This window comes from Anoplophora glabripennis, unplaced genomic scaffold (assembly GCF_000390285.2).
Source record: "Anoplophora glabripennis isolate ALB-LARVAE unplaced genomic scaffold, Agla_2.0 scaffold129, whole genome shotgun sequence".
NCBI lineage: Eukaryota > Metazoa > Arthropoda > Insecta > Coleoptera > Cerambycidae > Anoplophora > Anoplophora glabripennis.
The window spans coordinates 81,481-98,839 of NW_019416294.1; the positions used below are offsets into that span (position 1 = coordinate 81,481).

General features: G+C 33.9%; 5 protein-coding genes across 6 annotated transcripts; 3 read left to right on the forward strand and 2 right to left on the reverse strand.

The window, feature by feature from the left end:
- Positions 1–1,911, reverse strand: LOC108905045 (protein LTV1 homolog). The gene is made up of 5 exons (XM_018707816.2): positions 1,788–1,911; positions 1,361–1,733; positions 989–1,311; positions 416–727; positions 1–362 (listed from the first exon to the last, which is right to left on the reverse strand). Exons 1-5 carry the CDS (start codon positions 1,788–1,790, stop codon positions 9–11), a joined length of 1,365 nt encoding a protein of 454 aa, XP_018563332.1. The 5' UTR covers positions 1,791–1,911; the 3' UTR covers positions 1–8.
- Positions 1,912–2,241: 330 nt separating this feature from the next.
- Positions 2,242–6,087, forward strand: LOC111691333 (bcl-2-like protein 1). The gene is made up of 3 exons (XM_023453947.1): positions 2,242–2,637; positions 2,696–2,866; positions 5,980–6,087. Exons 1-3 carry the CDS (start codon positions 2,242–2,244, stop codon positions 6,085–6,087), a joined length of 675 nt encoding a protein of 224 aa, XP_023309715.1.
- Positions 6,088–6,427: 340 nt separating this feature from the next.
- On the reverse strand, positions 6,428–13,368 carry LOC108905038 (threonine--tRNA ligase, cytoplasmic). 2 transcript variants are annotated; one of them, XM_018707806.1, is made up of 11 exons: positions 13,295–13,368; positions 12,821–13,062; positions 12,446–12,695; positions 12,134–12,391; positions 11,928–12,074; positions 11,679–11,873; positions 11,556–11,626; positions 11,199–11,499; positions 7,103–7,281; positions 6,751–7,040; positions 6,428–6,686 (listed from the first exon to the last, which is right to left on the reverse strand). In XM_018707806.1, the coding sequence occupies exons 1-11, from the start codon at positions 13,349–13,351 to the stop codon at positions 6,541–6,543; spliced, it is 2,136 nt and encodes a 711-aa protein (XP_018563322.1). In that variant the 5' UTR covers positions 13,352–13,368; the 3' UTR covers positions 6,428–6,540. The 2 variants fall into 2 exon arrangements, with proteins under 2 accessions (XP_018563322.1, XP_018563321.1); XM_018707805.1 differs by lacking the exon at positions 13,295–13,368 and adding an exon at positions 13,196–13,288.
- Positions 13,369–15,239: 1,871 nt separating this feature from the next.
- Positions 15,240–16,321, forward strand: LOC111691332 (p53 and DNA damage-regulated protein 1-like). Its single transcript, XM_023453946.1, has 2 exons — positions 15,240–15,779; positions 15,832–16,321. Exons 1-2 carry the CDS (start codon positions 15,539–15,541, stop codon positions 15,999–16,001), a joined length of 411 nt encoding a protein of 136 aa, XP_023309714.1. The 5' UTR covers positions 15,240–15,538; the 3' UTR covers positions 16,002–16,321.
- Positions 16,322–16,387: 66 nt separating this feature from the next.
- On the forward strand, positions 16,388–17,093 carry LOC108905043 (bis(5'-nucleosyl)-tetraphosphatase [asymmetrical]). The gene is made up of 2 exons (XM_018707814.2): positions 16,388–16,640; positions 16,707–17,093. Exons 1-2 carry the CDS (start codon positions 16,529–16,531, stop codon positions 17,024–17,026), a joined length of 432 nt encoding a protein of 143 aa, XP_018563330.1. The 5' UTR covers positions 16,388–16,528; the 3' UTR covers positions 17,027–17,093.
- Positions 17,094–17,359: the final 266 nt, after the last annotated feature.

The following is a 17,359-nucleotide window of genomic DNA, read 5'->3' on the forward strand; positions in this document are numbered from 1 at the left end:
AAAGTTACTTACAAAATTTTATTTCCCTGTACATTATTTCTATTATTAATAGCCATTTTCACTTGACGTTTAGCTTCTTCCGTGAAAGCTTCCTTATTTAGTTTCTTCTCTATCCTCCTTTCTCTCCTATATTCCTTCAAATTCTTTTTCCTCTCTTTCTTCTCATCAGGACTCTCGTCTTTAGGTCTAATGGACAACACTGATAGTTGGGAGATGACGGACTGCCCTCCGATAGAGGACGGTCCTTTTGTGTTAACATTGTTCTGTTCGTTTAACACATTTAAAGCTTTGGTGGTCAGTTTGTTGGAGTCCAGAACGTTTTTCGGGATTCCCGTTTGTTTGTCGATTATGATTTTCCCTTTCTATAAAAAGTATGACAAACTTTGGCACAAATTAGAAAGAATTTTTAACTTACTTTGGGTTCGCTGATCAGTTTCGGATGGTTGTAGAGATTCGAATAGGTGCTTAATATACTTTCACAATCCCATTGTTCTTTTTCTGGTACAGGGACTGTTTCGAACTCTTCGTCATCTTCTTCCTCCGATTCTTTGTCTAACTGTTCCTTGATTTTATTTGTGACATTGTCTTTATCCATTTGTTCCCTTTTTTGAGACTTTTCAAATTCATCTGCGTACTGGAGTAGAATATCGGAATTTTCAGGAACAAAACCTTCTATTTCTTCACAATCTAAGGCACCTATTTCGTTTTCTTCGTAAGCAGCATACATCTACAAGTTTAGTAAAGCAAATATACAAAAAAAATATTTTATGTACTTTACTCATAAAAGCGATATATTTCCTTCGATTTAAAGTAAATTAGTAGTGCAAACACCTGTATTAAAGTAGTCCAATGACGTGTGACAAAAACCATTAGAAATTTCAACTCGCTTCAAAAAACAAAAAGTAAAGCGAAAAAATCTACCAAATGGTCAAAAACCTACATACTAACCCTGTCATTAGCATACATGGTTAAAAATAACTATTCCTACCTTTTCAAATCGTTCATCCAACAGAGTGAGTTGTTCGTTACGCCTCATTACGGAACTCGTCATGGAATAATTGGTAAATCTAGATTTGGTCTCCACATCATTAAAAGACTGTTGGGACCCTGATAAAGAACCCACTTCGTCTGCTTCTTCATTGTCGAAGTTCGAATCCACTTCGATTTCCTCGTCTACATCAAATTCTTGATCAGAAGCTATACCATTGGCCAGTTCTATAAAGTTGTCTTCCAGTTGATTCTCGGGATCGGAATAGTCGAAATCGTCATCCATAGCAGCAACAACGTCAGGATCAAGATGCAACTGAGGCCCTAAAAATAATGTATACTATTCTGCTTACAAAAATAAAGTTTTGCCCACCTGACACGGGTGCAGCTTTGTTCAACATTCCGATTTCTTCCTCAACTTCAGACGCAAACACCGACGAGGGTAATTTAATTTTAGCTTGCTCCTGCCTCTTGGCCAATTCCTCTTCGGCGTGTTCAGGCCATTCCATTTTATGATCTTTAACGTCTTTAAGGTGCTGCAGGTAGTTAAAGTCGTCATCGTAAAATATGCCATATTTGTGTTGCTCTTCTAACTGATCTTCACGACTTCTCTTTGATTCTTTGTTTTCAACTGGTACCAATACTCTTTGTGGAGCTTTCTCGTCGGCTACTAAGGGATCCTGTTGACTTCTATGTACCAGTTGGAAGGTGACAGCTTTTTTCCTGTCAATTTTTTTTGATTTGGGCTAAAATAAATACGACTTTCAATTATCTGAAAACTGATGCTAGGAAATACTTACCATTTTGCCAATACTATAGATGAGAACAGATCAATATATCAAGAATAATGTATAAAATTTATTAAAAAATGTGTTTTCGATATAAATCATAACCTTACTTCTTATTCTTCTTTCTTTTTGGCATTTTCGCCCCTTCTTTGCTTAGGCTCAAAAAGACTAAGACCTCTAAAGAACTATCGTAATTCGATGCGATGAAAAATAATAGTAGATACAATATAGAGTAGTTCAAATACCCATTATTTCAATTAAAATGTTGAATACAATTAAAAAACTGGCGCGAAAAGCCGAAAAAAATGTATAAAAATAGACTTAAGAAAAAAAAACTATTGAGTGAAAAATGAGAAACAGTGATAGTGTATATAAATATGTTTCTAATACAGTAAAGAACATTGCAGACCAATGTTTTTTAAATTATACTTTTTTAATTCAACCGTTTATAATTAAAAATACTTGAATGGATAAAGAAAAGGATACAGACAAGAAACACAGCCGTCCAAGCACTTCCACACATAATCCAAATGAAAATATTGAAAATATAAATAGATATGATAGATTATTCAATATTTTTCGAGAGAGCGACCAACTGGTAGCGAGTCAAAATGTTATAGATGAAACAAACCGATTATATTTATATCACTTAACAGACCAAATGGCTGGTGCAGGATTAAGATTTCCCTTTGAAGATAGACAGTACTTAGTGATACCCCACAATGCTAGTTCGTTACAAATATTGGTTAATCGATTTGCTCTCTCCCCACAGCGGCGATGGGTGCACGAACAAGCTCAGAATGTTGACTTGGACAGTTTAAATTTCATCACGTTTCAGCAGTTAATGTATGGTTTATTCCAGGTAATTATTCTTTTTTAAATACACCTTAAATTTATATACCTACCAAGTATCATTTAAGGAGGGTGGAGTAACATGGGAAAGAGTACTGGTACTGTTTTATTTCTGTACAGATTTGTCTATAAGGGCGTTGCAGGAAAAATTTGTCGATTACTTCATCAGAATCTACAACTGGACGACAAGTTACATTACCAGGCGATTATCCGTATGGGTGGAACAAGAAGGTGGTTGGGTAAGGAACGATTATTGATACACGTTCGTGTAGATACATTTCCAAAGCAACCGAAATGTAAACTGATTATAAACCGGCTTTTAAAGAATGCGAAGACAAATATTTATGTAATTTTCATGTAACGAATACGTAAAAAATAAAATCTAGGCTTTTTATTTTCTTGGCCAGACTTCATAATCTGGTCCAGGTGGCAATGTCGATGGATAATGAATGTTTGTCCGCGTTTTTTCAAGTGTAGTCCCCTTCCCCACAGGTTTTGGCTTTGGATTTGGTGGTTGTCTCATTTCTGTGGTCTGTTTTATGTGTATTTTTTATTATGCTGTAAATAAATAATATACATGGTGTTTTAATGAAGGAGCTACGAAATTATTGCTTCATTTGCCAGTTACTAGGTTTTTAATTTGAAATTAAATAAAATATTTTAGTCTTTTCTTCCCTCTATTATCACATAAAATTTCAGCTACGATGACGTGCTATTATCATAACTGAATCTTTTTGAAATAAAAAAAATATTATGCCATTACGACCAAAATGACAATAACATGTTGAATACATTGAATTTACTAAAAAAGATCACCTTCCTTTAAGAAAATTAAATTATTAAATAAAATAATTCCGTGACGGCTGGTGAAAATTAAGTGGTTATATTTTGATAATGAAGCGTGGGACACGTATCATTTTTTAAGGAATCATACATACAGAACATGTGATGAAAAAAAAATTGAAACAAACTTCACATAATAGAAGACCAGTTATAGAGGCCATTATGGAACGTCTCAGAGGACCACCATTGTCCGAGGATATATTCTGTCCGTAACGGCCCTATAGGCCAGGAAAAAGAGCTGGGAAATGACCATTTCGCGACTTTTTGTTTCGGCAAGCTCAATTTATCACTACAGATGCTAAATATTATGTACAATAACATATTAGTTTCCAGTCATAAAAACGGGGGGAAGATTGTTTACAGGGTGGTTAATTGTATAATTTTTACGTAAATTCACGTTTTTCGCTTATAATTTTTTTCCATTCATTTCCACAAGAGAACAGTAAAATACTTTTTTTTTTCGTCTTCAAACAAAAGACCTACAAAACTAGCCCTCGAGCGTCAAAAAATATTGATTAGATCAAAAGTTATAAACAGTAGAAGTTTATTTATGACTTTTGAATTAAACATTTATAAACTGCGTTATTATTACCAAAATGCTTTGACATCGCATCCTCTCATTCCTTATCACTGTCTAATAACACACGAAATCTGGAATCAGTAAGTTGAATAGTTTACAAATTATGGCCTTATAAACAAATTAACTAAGTATTAAATTATATATTCAGAAAGCTTATGAAAGAGCTCTAAGTTAAAAAAAAAATCGTCAAACCTAATTTGTTTAATAGGCCGCCAACTTTGACAGTCTGTAACTCCGTTGTTTTTCAACGAATCTTGACGATTTTTTTTTTAACTTAAAAGTTCTTTTCATAAGCTTTCCGAATATGTAATAATATATAACTATATCACGCACGTGCTTTGTATATTTCATTTTGCAGTTAAGGCTAAAAAAGATAAAAAATTTCCAGGTTGCAAATTTGAAATTAAAAAAAAAATGATAGATTTCAATGTATTGTTGTGAAATTTACCATGAAAAAAATCAGTGCGATTGTGGAAGATGCTCTGGATCCTCCAGACTAATAATTAGTTAATTTGTTTATAAGGCCATAACTTGTAAACTATTCAACTTACCGATTTCAGATTTTGTGTGAGTTATTAGACAGCGATAAGGAATGAGAGGATGTGATGCCAAAACGTCCTGGTAATAATAACGCAATTTATAAATGTTTAATTCAAAAGTCATACTTCTTCTGTTTATAACTTTTGATCTAATCAATATTTAGACGCTCGAAGGCTAGTTTTGTAGGTTTTTTGAAGACGAAAAAAATGTACTTTACTGTTTTCTCGTGGAAATGAACGGAAAAAAGTTATAAGTGAAAAATGTGAATTTACGTAAAAATTATACAATTGTAAACAATCTTGCCCCCATTTTTATGACTGTGGAAACTAATATGTTATTGTACATAATATTTAGCATCTATAGTGATAAATTCAGCTCGCCGAAACAAAAAGTCACATCCAACTCTATAATTCCTGGCCTACTTATAACAAACGACAATTAATGAAATCAACATCAAGATGGGTCTAGAGCAGGGGTCGGCAAGTAATTTTAGGTGCGGTCCGGATACTTTTGAAAATTTTTAACAGAGTCCACAAAAAAAAAACCTTACTAATTTTTTATTTTAATATGCACTCATAAATTTAATCTACCTACTAACCATTAAGAATTCAAATCAACCACACAATTGTAGTAGAAATAAGTTGGCACTCAAACGTATTATTATCAATAGAAAACTATTTAAATAATATAATTGAGTAATTTATACTTTCAAAAAATTGTTGCGAGTCCATTATTTTACCTTCCGCGGTCCGGATCCGGACCGTGGTCCGCCAGTTGCCGACCCTTGGTCTAGAGCAGGGGTCGGCAAGTAATTTTAGGTGGGGTCCGGATACTTTTGAAAATTTTGAACGAGGTCCAGAAAAAAAATTCATATCTTATTTTTTTATTTTAATTTGGACTCAAATTTAATCTGCTTACTAATTAAGAAGTCAAAACACTCACACAATTGTAAAATACTAGAAAAAATGATAAGATTGACACTTAAACGTAAAAAACATTTTTTAAATAATTTATTTGAGTAATTTATACTTTCAAAAAATTTTTGGCGGTCCAGTATTCTACCTTCCGCGGTCCGGACCTGGACCGCGGTCCGCCAGTTGCCGACCCTTGGTCTAGAGGTTCTGGTAGCAGGTCCGCTCCTACAGAGCCTAGCCCGAGAACAAGGGAAGCAATGTAAGTCAGTGGCGACCACGGCATAATAACGAGAGAAAAACCATGGCAATTTAAATAAAAAATTTAGTTCATCAGTTTCGACAAAATTGTTTTTTTTTCGATTTCTTAAGCACCCTGGTAACTGGCATATGAGTAGACCCCAGCATTATCTGATGCGAATTATGCTCCTTCATTTAAATACACCCTCTATTCGGTACTAATGCTATTTAATTTCAGGGTGTCGTTTTACAAACGTCCGTCGACTACGCACGAAATTTTTCGATTTTAGGCGTTTGTGCCATTGGTGTGTTGCTCATGTGCCTGTATATAAGAAGTAGGTCGTAGTCTTTAAATAATTTTTAAAATGTGTGTATTCTATTAGGAATTTTAAGTTATTAAATAAAAAATAAAATAAAATAAAGAAAACTGTTTATCTTATTCTTGAAAAGAATATGTAAGTTTATTTTTAATTAACAGTTTTTGTAGCTGTTTAAAATGTATAATTTTAAGTGCATGTGTGTATATAAGTAATAATTTTTTATACTGTCCTATTAAAAAATAAATAAATTTTACTAACAGATGTGTATATATAAAAAGAAGAAAAAAGGTTGGCCCTCCCTATAAAAAAAATTTATTCAACTACTTAAATTAATTACAAATGCCTTGCATAGAAAATAAAACAAAGTGAAGTTTGTGGATTTATTTCCTAAGCACATAAATGCATCTTGATATTAAATATCATTAAATATAATAAATTAAAAAATCAATACTTAAGCTTTTTAATGTGTCCGAAACCGTTCAAAATTTGTCCTCATTTTTAACATAATCGTCCTGAAAATGTCTGAATTTTTCTATCAGGGTATCTACGGAAACTTCCCCGTGTATCACGTTATCTCTAGTACGTACATTTACGGTATTAGCACTCCGTTCCTTGTCTCCAACAACTGAAACAAAAAAAATATTAACGACAATGTCCAAATTTGCATAGTTTCCGCTCAATCGACATACCTAAGATGAAATTGAACTGGGCTAACTGGGCGTTCCGAATCTTTTTGTTCATGGTGTCGCCAGCGTCCGTATCGACTTCCGCCATAAAACCGGCGTCGAAGAGTTTCTGCTTCACGCTCTCAGCGTAATCATCGTAGCTGGGTCCGACGGGAATTATCATAACCTGCCTGGGAGATAACCAGAACGGCCATTTTCCGGCGTACGATTCGGTGAGGATAGCGATCATTCTCTCCACCGACCCAAGAACTGCTCTGTGGATTATAACCGGACGTTTCTTGTCTCCGCTCTCGCTATAAAGAAAATGCGAACGTTTTGAAATGAATTTTTACGGCGATTGTAGATTAGAACGTACCTGACGTAAGACAAATTAAATCTAATGGGTAACTGGAAATCTAACTGAATCGTAGCGCATTGATGGAATCTTTTCAACGCATCTTGGATAGTTATGTCTATTTTAGGACCGTAAAAAGCACCGTCACCAGGGTTGAGTTTCCATGGCTCGCCGAAAGCGTCCAAACTTCCCGCGAGGGCCTACAAATATATTTTCTTAGAAGGGATTACAATCTGTGTTGAGATTATTTAAATCATTTCATTGAAATCCGTGATTTTAATCAATTAATTTAATTTGTGATTAAACAATAACGATTTTTAAAGAAAATTTTAGATAATAAATTAAACAATATAAAAAGTCGTTAAAAATAAAAATTAAAGGGTACATAAGAGCTAACTTGTTAAGATATTAATAATTTGTCACCAATTTAATTGTATTGGCTGTAGTCTTATATATTTTTTCCTGTCCCTATTTATAAAAATAAATTTCCGAGAATTTTGAATCACTAATATAAAATTTTATGTTATATCTGTAACAGTGGCAATAACTGATATCAACAGATTGACCTTGCTCCTGACATCAATAAGAAAATATTTAAAAGTTAGGGACGTTTAAAAAAAACTGTACATGTTAATTTGTCAAAGAAAAAGAATTGTTAGTTTTAAAACAAAATAGCTTGAATCATTTATTAAATTACTTGTCCATCTACAATTAAAGACCGCAGGGAACAAAGGAGGTTTGTCATGAAATGCTATTTTCGAGAAAAATTGATTTTAAGGTTTGTATACTCATTGATTCATAAGATCCCGTGTTTTATTTATAATAAACCAGCTTTTAAAGACATTAATTCAAATTTACTTAATTCACAAAAAAGTTAAAAACAAACAAATTGCGTGCTCATCTCCCATGTGGATCATTTCCAATAAAACGAATGATAGCAGAAAATGAAAATTTAGAATTGTGATAGATTACAGAAAATTCAATTAAAAAACGATACCAGATAAATTTACTATACCCAACATAAATTACGTTTCGGTCAAATTAAGATGGAGTTGATATTTTACATCCTCAACTGACAATGAACCTTATGAGTTCATCAGAATGCCATTTGGACTCCAAAATGTTCGTTGACATATTAATATTTTGAATACAATCAATATTGAGAGCATAAGACTAGGTTTTGAATAGATGTACACATAATAATTGTTAAAACAAACACAAATGTTGACGGACTGTACTGCTCGCTACAGTCGAGTTCTTTTTATAACAGAATATAAAGGTTTTTGTATACTAGATGGCAATATCAACTGACTTTACAAATATATATTATGACATATCTCCCCATTCAGCTTTGACCTTCTATTATACAGGGTATTTATTAAGTACTTATACAAACTTTAAAAGGTGAATATTTGACTAATTTAAGATAAAAAGTTCATATGAACATGAGTCCGCAACGACTTGGTTCTTGAGATACAGAGCGACCAAAAAAATGTTTGTTTCAGCAATTATTGTAAATGTTATTAACTTATTTATAGATGTAGTTTAGTCTTAATCTTGTAAATGATCTAAGTTTGTCACATCGCAATACAATCAATAATCAATTTTTACTTGTTTTTCAAAAACTCTTAATGGTTCAATTTACAAAATTCCAATGCAAGTTTAACTTTAAACCCTTTTTTTACAAAATAGTCCAACCAAATTACACTTGCAGAAAAAAAAATGTTACCTGAGCTTTTGTAAGTGGAAATGGTAAAAGGGCTAATAAACCTAAAAAAATAAATGAGTAAGCAGGGTGGCGGAGGGTTGATTTGGGGGGTTGAAAAGTGAAAAATTACAAAAAAGTATCCAATACAAAAGTTGTAGATCATGCAAAAATCTACAACTTTTGTAGAGGTCACTTTTTAAGATAACCTCAAAATTTCCAAGAAAAATACGAAAAACAGGTTTTTTTCTGATTTTTAGTTTTTTATTTCTCATTTCAAAAATAATTTAATTTTGACGAAACTTGGTGAAAGTATACCTTTCTGTGTCTTAACCCTTTCGCTGCGCAATACGTCTGAACGTAGCTACCGCGCCGTGCGCGATTGTTTATCGCGTGCGAATATATATGTCTGGAGCAGTTAGACCACTTATAGTTTTACATTATGTTGTGTTAAATTACGATTTACGATAAATTTTACGATTTTATTTTGAATAAAATACAGTATATGTACTAAATAGAAACTGAAAGAAACATGAACAATCTTGGTACTATTACCAGTACCTCTTTCCATAAAAATATTTGTCACAATCGGTATAAGCTCGCCCGCAAAAATTCGCCTTACCAATTGCAATAACCGAGTCACTATGCGCACGGTTGCGAATATATACGGTTTGAGCAGCCTGATCCAATTTAACTATTCATGCGAATTTATCCGTCTGGAGCAGTTTGAGCCCTATAAATTTTTAGCGAATATATACGTCTGGAGCAGTGAAAGGGTTAAGCAACCACAATTTTTTTTAGATAAAAAAATCAAGAAGTTTCCCAGATATTTATTTTTTCTTGTCTGAAACACTTTTTTTTCAAAGAAAAATTCTACTTAGAAAAATTGTCATTGATAATTTTTTTCGTTTTGACATATACTTTTTGGTGAAATAAAAAAATCTGTAATCACAGTTCAAAAACATGCTCAAAAATGCAAGAAAATAAAAATGACTTTCAACAACAAATTTTTCAGTAATTATTGATAATTTGTTTAAATTAAAAAAAAAATTAAAAACGGATTACACCATTCAATTCTACGGAAAAAAATACAAAAAAAACTGTGTCTCATTGTTTGACCCAAAATTTTATTTTTCTACACTATTTCTATAAACATCTAAGTCGAATTACAAATGCACAAACCCAAAAACCCGAAATTTTGCAAAATCGTTTTATTTTTTCTGGCTTTATTTGAAACCAAATTTTAAAATAAATTGCATATTTACATTGACACTTTTTCCGCTCTATCCAATGACGTCAACATTTTTGCAATCCGACGTTTCGTTTTCGAGGGGCCACCATCAGGTTAATTTTTTTAAATATGTCGCTGCTAACAAGCTAAATACCTTTTTATTACAACAATGGCCCCTCGAAGACGAAACGTCGGATTGCAAAAATGTTGACGCCATTGGATGGAGTGAAAAAAGTGGCATTGTAAATGCAATTTATTTTAAAATTTGTTTTTTATCGGGAATTTTAATACCTTCTAAACGGCATATTGTTAGGTATAAAAAAACACAACTGAATTCATCAAAATTAAAAAAAAAATCCTATGGAAAAAAATTATCAACAATTACTGAAAAATTCATTGTTGCGTCATTTTTTATTTTATTTTTTGCATTTTTGAGCATGTTTTTGAACTGTAATTACAGATTCTTTTATTTCACCAAAAAATATGTCAAAACGAAAAAAATTATCACTGGCAAAACTCTATACGATGATTTTTCTAAGTTGAAAAAAAGTGTTTCAGACCGAAAAAAATGAATATCTCGGAAACTTCTCGATTTCTTTATCTAAAAAAATTTGTGGTTATTTAAGACATAGATAGATATACCAAGTTTCGTCAAAATTAAATTATTTTTGCGGAAATGAGAAATAAAAAAGAACAATCGCATTTTTCTCAGAAATTTTGAGGCTATTTTAAAAAGTGACCTCTACAAAAGTTCTAGATTTTTGCATGATCTACAACTTTTGTATTGGATAGTTCTTTGTTTGACGTCAACTTTCGCCAGAATCCCAATGATACAATTTTTCACAACTTTTCAACCCCCCAAATCAACCCTCCACCACCCCTGCTCACACATTTATCTTTTTTTTTTTTCGTTTACTATAAGCCCCTTTACCATTTCCATTTATAAAAGTCCAGGTAACAATTTTCTTTTTTTTAGTCAAAGATGCACCCTTTAAAGTACTTAATAAACACCCTGTATTGAAGAAGCCAATAACAATGAATTGAAAAATATATAAAAAAAATTGATTAAAAAAATTAAAGGGTGAATGATCAAAAAAAAATTCATGAATTGATTTTTAATTTTTCAGAAAAATTCACCTTTTTTTACAAACTTCATAAACAAAATCGCACGAATAACTCACCTTTTCCGCGTCATTCCATATCTCGATGTCGCCCAAATACTTCTCCGGCCTGGTAGACAGCACCAAGTTGAAAGTAAACCCGAAGATCGAGTACACGTGCTTGAGGAAATCCAAACAACTGCTGATTTCCTGCCTTATCTGTTCGGGGGCGCAGAATATGTGGGCGTCGTCCTGCTGGAACCTCCTGACCCTGGTGAGACCCGTAAGGGCGCCCGACAGCTCGTTCCTGTGCAGCACCCCGAAATCCGCAAGCCTAAGCGGCAGCTCCCTCCACGAACGTATGCGATTGTCGAAGATTAAGCTAGAAAATATCGTTGTTTAACGTTCAGAGTTCTATTTCGGTCGAAAAATAATTACCAATGACCGGGGCAATTCATCGGCTTCAAAGCAAACTTGTCCTTTTCTACGTCAAACGAGAACATGTTGTCCTGAAACGATCCAAAGGTAACTTCAGATTAGGATAAAATAGAACGTACTTACAGCGTAGTGAGCCCAGTGGCCGGAAGTCTGCCACAATTTCGCATTGTAGATATTCGGCGAGACGACTTCTTGGAAGCCCCGTTTCCTGTACTCTTTCTTGATAAAATTAATGAGGGTGTTGTAAATATGGGTGCCTCTAGGCTGGAAAAAGCAGGAGCCGGGCGAAAGTTCGTGGAAGAAGAACAGTTCCTGCTCCTAAAACGATTAATTTTAAAAATTAACAACCAGTATAGATTATTTTACGTTTACCTTGCCGATCTTGCGGTGGTCACGTTTTGCGGCCTCTTCCTGGAACTGTTGCCACTCCTTCAACTGCTTCGTGTCGGGGAAGCTTATCCCGTAAATCCTTTGCAGGGTCTCGGCATCAGCCTTTCCTTCCCAATAAGTGCTCGAACTCTGATAATAAAAGAAATAACCACGTACTAACGACAAATTCACAATAAGGAGATTATTACCTTGGTAACTTTAAGAGCTTTAACTTTTCCGGTGTGTCGGACGTGCGGACCCCTACAAAGATCAATCAGGGGGCCACACCTGTATGCGGTGGTGGTGGGAGTGTCGACCTTTTCGTTAAGGATCCGAACTTTAAAAGGGTTGTACTTGAACATCTCCAACAAATCTTCTTTTTTTATTTCGAGCCTCTCAAACGGTTGTTTTTCCTTCACAATATTTTTCATTAAACCTTCGACGACAGGAAAATCGGTTTGGGAAACCTACAAACGTTGCGTTAATACAAAATTTCTTGAAAGTAAAGCAAATTTTGTTACCCCCTTGTCATCAAAAAACATATCATAATAAAATCCGGATTCGATGGGAGGGCCGTAACAAAGACATCCACCATATATTCTCTCCATTGCCTCGCCAAGAATGTGTGCCGACGAATGCCAAAACACGGCTTGCGCTTCCGGATCATCGAATTTAAGCAATTCGAGATTACAGTCACTTTCTAATGGTCTATCCAAATCCCACAACGTGCCATTTACTTTTGAGATTACTGCATTATCGGCCAACCCTTGACTACAATAAAATTCAAATTCATCACGATGTTCAGTTAACTGGGTTTCAAAAATAAATCACTCATAACTATAAATTAATTGTCTCATAATTGCAACTAAGGAAAGATATTACATCATCTACTCTACCTTATTCCTCTAGCAATATCGTAAGCAGTGGTTTTCCAGGCAACTGCTTCCACAACCTTACCATCAGGTAAAGTTACTTTAATGGATTTTTCGGGTTTGCTTGATAGTTCTGCGTCATATTGAGCTTTCAATTTATTCCACAAAGCTAATCTTTCTTCGATATAAGAAGGGGGTGGACGCAGTTCCTTTGCACTGGATTTATCACCCTCGGCTGCAATTTGTTTGTTCTTTTTCATTTTGGCCTGTATAAAAAAGAGTATTTTATATTTTTACAAATTCCAATAAAAAACAAAAAAAAGGAAAAAACACTATTCTACGGTATTGCATCATATGCAATTCCAGGTAAACACAGGTAAATAATACTAAATTACAAACCAACGTTGCATAGGAATGTCGAAACGCCGGCACTATAGTTCTATTAGAACTTAAAATTTTTAACATATTAACGATATATTAATAAAATTATATGCATGCCTTTTCGTCCTTATTTATATTTAAATTTTGAACACCTGGAACCACGTTACCATTCATGCTTTATAAAACTGTCAGTCAGCATAAAATATAGAATGAAAATCATAGAACATAGAACTTTCTCAAGAATCAAGAGCTGCTTCCCTTTTGCAAGAAAAATCACATTAATATCCACGGATTTCTTAAATTAATTTAAGAAATCCGTGTTAATATCACATGTGACGTCATGACTCAGTTAAATGTGCGTTTCTTTTAATTTTCCGAAGTGAGTTTGAACCGAGAATTTTTACCCCCACTTACTGCTATCTGCATTAGTTTGAGAGCTTGTTCACTTGGCTCATTTTGTGCTCAGTTATTTAAAGTGTGGTTAGGCACGGTTAGGTTTGTTTTTAAAAGCTAAAAGTTGCAAATAATAGGTAAGTATTATGATTTATAACGTCTTTTCAATAATAATATTTCGCATTTAAGTTTATATATGGTTAATTTACATTTAACTCATATGATCGTTCCTTTTACAAGATGAATCACAACTGAAACAACTGATGTGAGTACACTCACCTCACGTGTAATATGTACTCAGTTGTCTGCAAAAGGGAAGCAGCTTATGACATACGATGACTAAACCATTGAGTAAAATAATTTGTAGAATATGTAAAACATCACTAGTGATAGTAGTGAATAGTGATCACAAATGGTAGGCCGGAAGCCAGAGCAGCGTTTAATAGCATAGCTTATAAAATTAATGGTGCCAACTGTTCCGGTTAAAAAAAAAAACTGCGTATAACCCATTCCTGTAGCAAATTGCTCCGCAATTATTTTAAGAGCCTTTATACCGAGAGATCCAGGATGATTGAAGTGTTAGGATGAGTTAGGAGATCGCAGCCTATGCCTGTCTCTGTCAATACTACAGATTTTTATATGCTAAAGATGGTGTTAGATGCAGGCTGCGTTCCCCAAACGCTTAAATCATTCTGGATCCTTAAAGTCATTACAGGCTGTGGAAAACATAGCCCTCCGCACGGCCACCGACGCGCCCTGGTACGTAAGAAACACTGACATACTACGAGACTTACAATACACAAACGCTACACAGACAATAAGACAAAACGCGGAGAAACGATTTGACGTAGCCGCTAGACATGACAATCCCCTCCTCAGGCAAGCCGTTGACTACGTACCCGACGTGACCGACAAACACAAAAGACCTAGANGGTCGCAATTTTAAAGAAATGTATTCTAAAGTAATGAAAATAACTGATAAATAAGTAAAAACTTACCTGGGCATAACCCCGGCACAGGTGCTGTAACAAAGATGCCGACGGCGTCTATGCTTAAGCCGGGGATTAGGTCGGTGATTAAAAGGAAAGAAAGGGATTCTTTCCAGGTAGCCTTAATAAAGGCAGGTAGAATTTGCTCCTTGCACTACACTTTCACAAAACACGTGTGCTCTGGTCGGCTGCCCGCTAGGAACGGGGATTAGGTCGGTGATTAAAAGGAAAGAAAGGGATTCTTTCCAGGTAGCCTTAATAAAGGCAGGTAGAATTTGCTCCTTGCACTACACTTTCACAAAACACGTGTGCTCTGGTCGGCTGCCCGCTAGGAACTGATTCCTGTAGCGAATTGCTCCGCAATTATTTTAAGAGCCTTTATACCGAGAGATCCAGGATGATTGAAGTGTTAGGATGAGTTAGGAGATCGCAGCCTATGCCTGTCTCTGTCAATACTACAGATTTTTATATGCTAAAAATGGTGTTAGATGCAGGCTGCGTTCCCCAAACGCTTAAATCATTCTGGATCTCTTTAGTATTTACAAAACATGTGACCGTCGAGCACAGGCAACCAACAATTTACGGTTGGTAGTTGGTTATATCAAACGAAAATCCCTAAACCTCACCCCACGTCTTGTTTAAAAAAACCTAACCTAATCTGTCAGTCCTGTCACCTGTCAGTCACTCTATAATGTTTTGTGTTGCTACCAGTGTCTCTGGACTGCGTGACAACTCAGTTTAATTTTTTTTATGAAGTATTAAGAAAAGCGCATATACAGAGAACTCGAAGCAAAGTGGAATTAAATCTACTCTAGTTGGTATTTTTTTTCACGTTTCAGAAACTGTACATGTGTTACGACTGTTCGTTCACAATAAAATCAACTTTATGACTAGATGTTTCCATTATCTTTAAAATGATCAAATTTTACTAATTGGATTACTCCAAAATAATTCTAGTATATTATATCGGTAGCCGAATATGGCAGCTTTACAAGATTTACAAACACAAAAATCATATAAATACCTACATGAAGTTGAAACCCTTGCCCAAGAAATTTTAACTGCCAAAGAAACCAAAATGCAGATAGCAAATGCCCAAAATAAGTTCAGAGAGGCATTACGAGCTATAGAAAGTACTGAAGAGAGAAGAACGTGGATCCAAATGGGAACTGTTTATATCGAAAGGCCTTCATCCGAATGTAAAAATATTTTAAGAAGTGGTTAGTACAACAGTAACTGTTTTTGATCTTAAAAAAACTGTTTATATTTTAGAGATTGCCAAAGCAGAAGAGGATCTTGATAATTTGCACAAAAAGATAAAGGAAATGGTTTATAAGCTCCGGGATCTTGAACATGAACCTCGATTAGAAGGTTTTATGTTGAAACCTATATCTGTTGCTGAAGCAAAAGCACTTCATAAGGGGTTTGGATTGATAGACTGAAAGTTAGAATGGTTTACGTGTAACTAAAGCACTTTAAAGAAAAGACAACCATTTTTCTTAAGCATGGTTTAAAAAAGGGACCATTGATAAATCGAAAGAAGTGTGTGCATGAGAAAGCAGAGAAGATATTGTACTTATAACAAAATAAAAAATTACCTTTAAATATTTCATGAAAATTAGTGTTTCTATTATTTTATCTATTATATGAGGTATTATCTGAGTTCTAACAACAGATTAGTATTACTCACGTCAATTAAATTTTGAGTTGGGAGATAACATTCCTGGATGTTTAGTAGATAATATAAATAACTAATTCTATTTTGGCAACACTACAATAAATTGTAGAATAATTATTTATTGTTTTTTTTTTCTTAGCAGTCTAGATAATATACAATGCATTTTGTATTATAAAAAATATATGTTTTATTTACATGCAATACATAACCTTAAAATGAATACCTTGCACAACAATATTGATTTGTATAAAAGTATCAGCTATAATTGACAAATGGTTTTTATTGTATACAATGCCTAGGAAAACTGCCGCAGGCTTTGTTATATTCCGTAGAATTTGCGGAAAAATAGAATATCTATTATTACAAACGTCTTACGGTATACATCACTGGACACCACCAAAAGGTAAGTAGTGTATCTACGCACTGTATTATAGGAGACAATTTTGAATTGCTAAATGGGAATTTTAAGGACATGTGGATCCAGGAGAAACAGAAATGATAACGGCTCTCCGTGAAACTCAAGAGGAATCAGGACTCTTAAAGGGTGATATCAAAATATATGAAAATTGCAAAAAAGTTTTGAATTATGAAGTTAGTGGTGTTCCAAAGATTGTGATATATTGGTTGGCTGAATTAATAAATCCGAATGCCAAAGTTAAATTATCAGATGAACATCAAGACTACAAATGGTTGAATATCGAGGAAGCGTGCAAATATTCTGAATATAAAGATATGCAGGAAGTTTTGGCAGAATTTGATAGCTTCATCAATAAGGAGTGTGTTTCCTGAATTTATTGCATTTTTTATTTGTATTATAAATTTGCATAAGAAAAATAAAGAAAAAATAGTGTAGATACTTTTTATTGTATTTTTCGGTAATCAATTGTGTATTAGATAATAAAACAACGTCAACATTCCTTTTTTCTGATTCCTGATGTAATCAATATTGTTAAATTTCTCATACCTTGGCTACGGCTATTGCAGGTTTTTTCCTAGATTAGAGACATAAAATATATAATAGGGAGTTTTTGCATATCGGTTTTAAGAATACCGTAAACTGGTGATGGGAGATTTCGAGTGAAAAATCGAGTGGTACTCGATTATTGAGATCACTCGAGATAT

What these genes read in the sequence shown, in the direction of transcription:
- LOC108905043 (XM_018707814.2), top strand. Translation starts at nt 16,529, where the DNA reads ATGCCTAGGAAAACTGCCGCAGGCTTTGTTATATTCCGTAGAATTTGC. An exon ending in TCACTGGACACCACCAAAAG is followed by an intron (nt 16,641 to 16,706) that starts GTAAGTAGTGTA and finishes GGGAATTTTAAG; the next exon opens with GACATGTGGATCCAGGAGAA.
- LOC111691333 (XM_023453947.1), top strand. Translation starts at nt 2,242, where the DNA reads ATGGATAAAGAAAAGGATACAGACAAGAAACACAGCCGTCCAAGCACT. An exon ending in TAATGTATGGTTTATTCCAG is followed by an intron (nt 2,638 to 2,695) that starts GTAATTATTCTT and finishes GTATCATTTAAG; the next exon opens with GAGGGTGGAGTAACATGGGA. An exon ending in TGGAACAAGAAGGTGGTTGG is followed by an intron (nt 2,867 to 5,979) that starts GTAAGGAACGAT and finishes ATTTAATTTCAG; the next exon opens with GGTGTCGTTTTACAAACGTC.
- LOC108905038 (XM_018707805.1), bottom strand. Translation starts at nt 13,261, where the DNA reads ATGTTAAAAATTTTAAGTTCTAATAGAACTATAGTGCCGGCGTTTCGA. An exon ending in GCCACTGGGCTCACTACGCT is followed by an intron (nt 11,627 to 11,678) that starts GTAAGTACGTTC and finishes GGATCGTTTCAG; the next exon opens with GACAACATGTTCTCGTTTGA. An exon ending in CCAGTTCAATTTCATCTTAG is followed by an intron (nt 6,687 to 6,750) that starts GTATGTCGATTG and finishes TTTTTGTTTCAG; the next exon opens with TTGTTGGAGACAAGGAACGG.
- LOC111691332 (XM_023453946.1), top strand. Translation starts at nt 15,539, where the DNA reads ATGGCAGCTTTACAAGATTTACAAACACAAAAATCATATAAATACCTA. An exon ending in TAAAAATATTTTAAGAAGTG is followed by an intron (nt 15,780 to 15,831) that starts GTTAGTACAACA and finishes TTTATATTTTAG; the next exon opens with AGATTGCCAAAGCAGAAGAG.
- LOC108905045 (XM_018707816.2), bottom strand. An exon ending in CAAAGCTGCACCCGTGTCAG is followed by an intron (nt 1,312 to 1,360) that starts GTGGGCAAAACT and finishes CATTATTTTTAG; the next exon opens with GGCCTCAGTTGCATCTTGAT. An exon ending in TGGATGAACGATTTGAAAAG is followed by an intron (nt 728 to 988) that starts GTAGGAATAGTT and finishes CTAAACTTGTAG; the next exon opens with ATGTATGCTGCTTACGAAGA.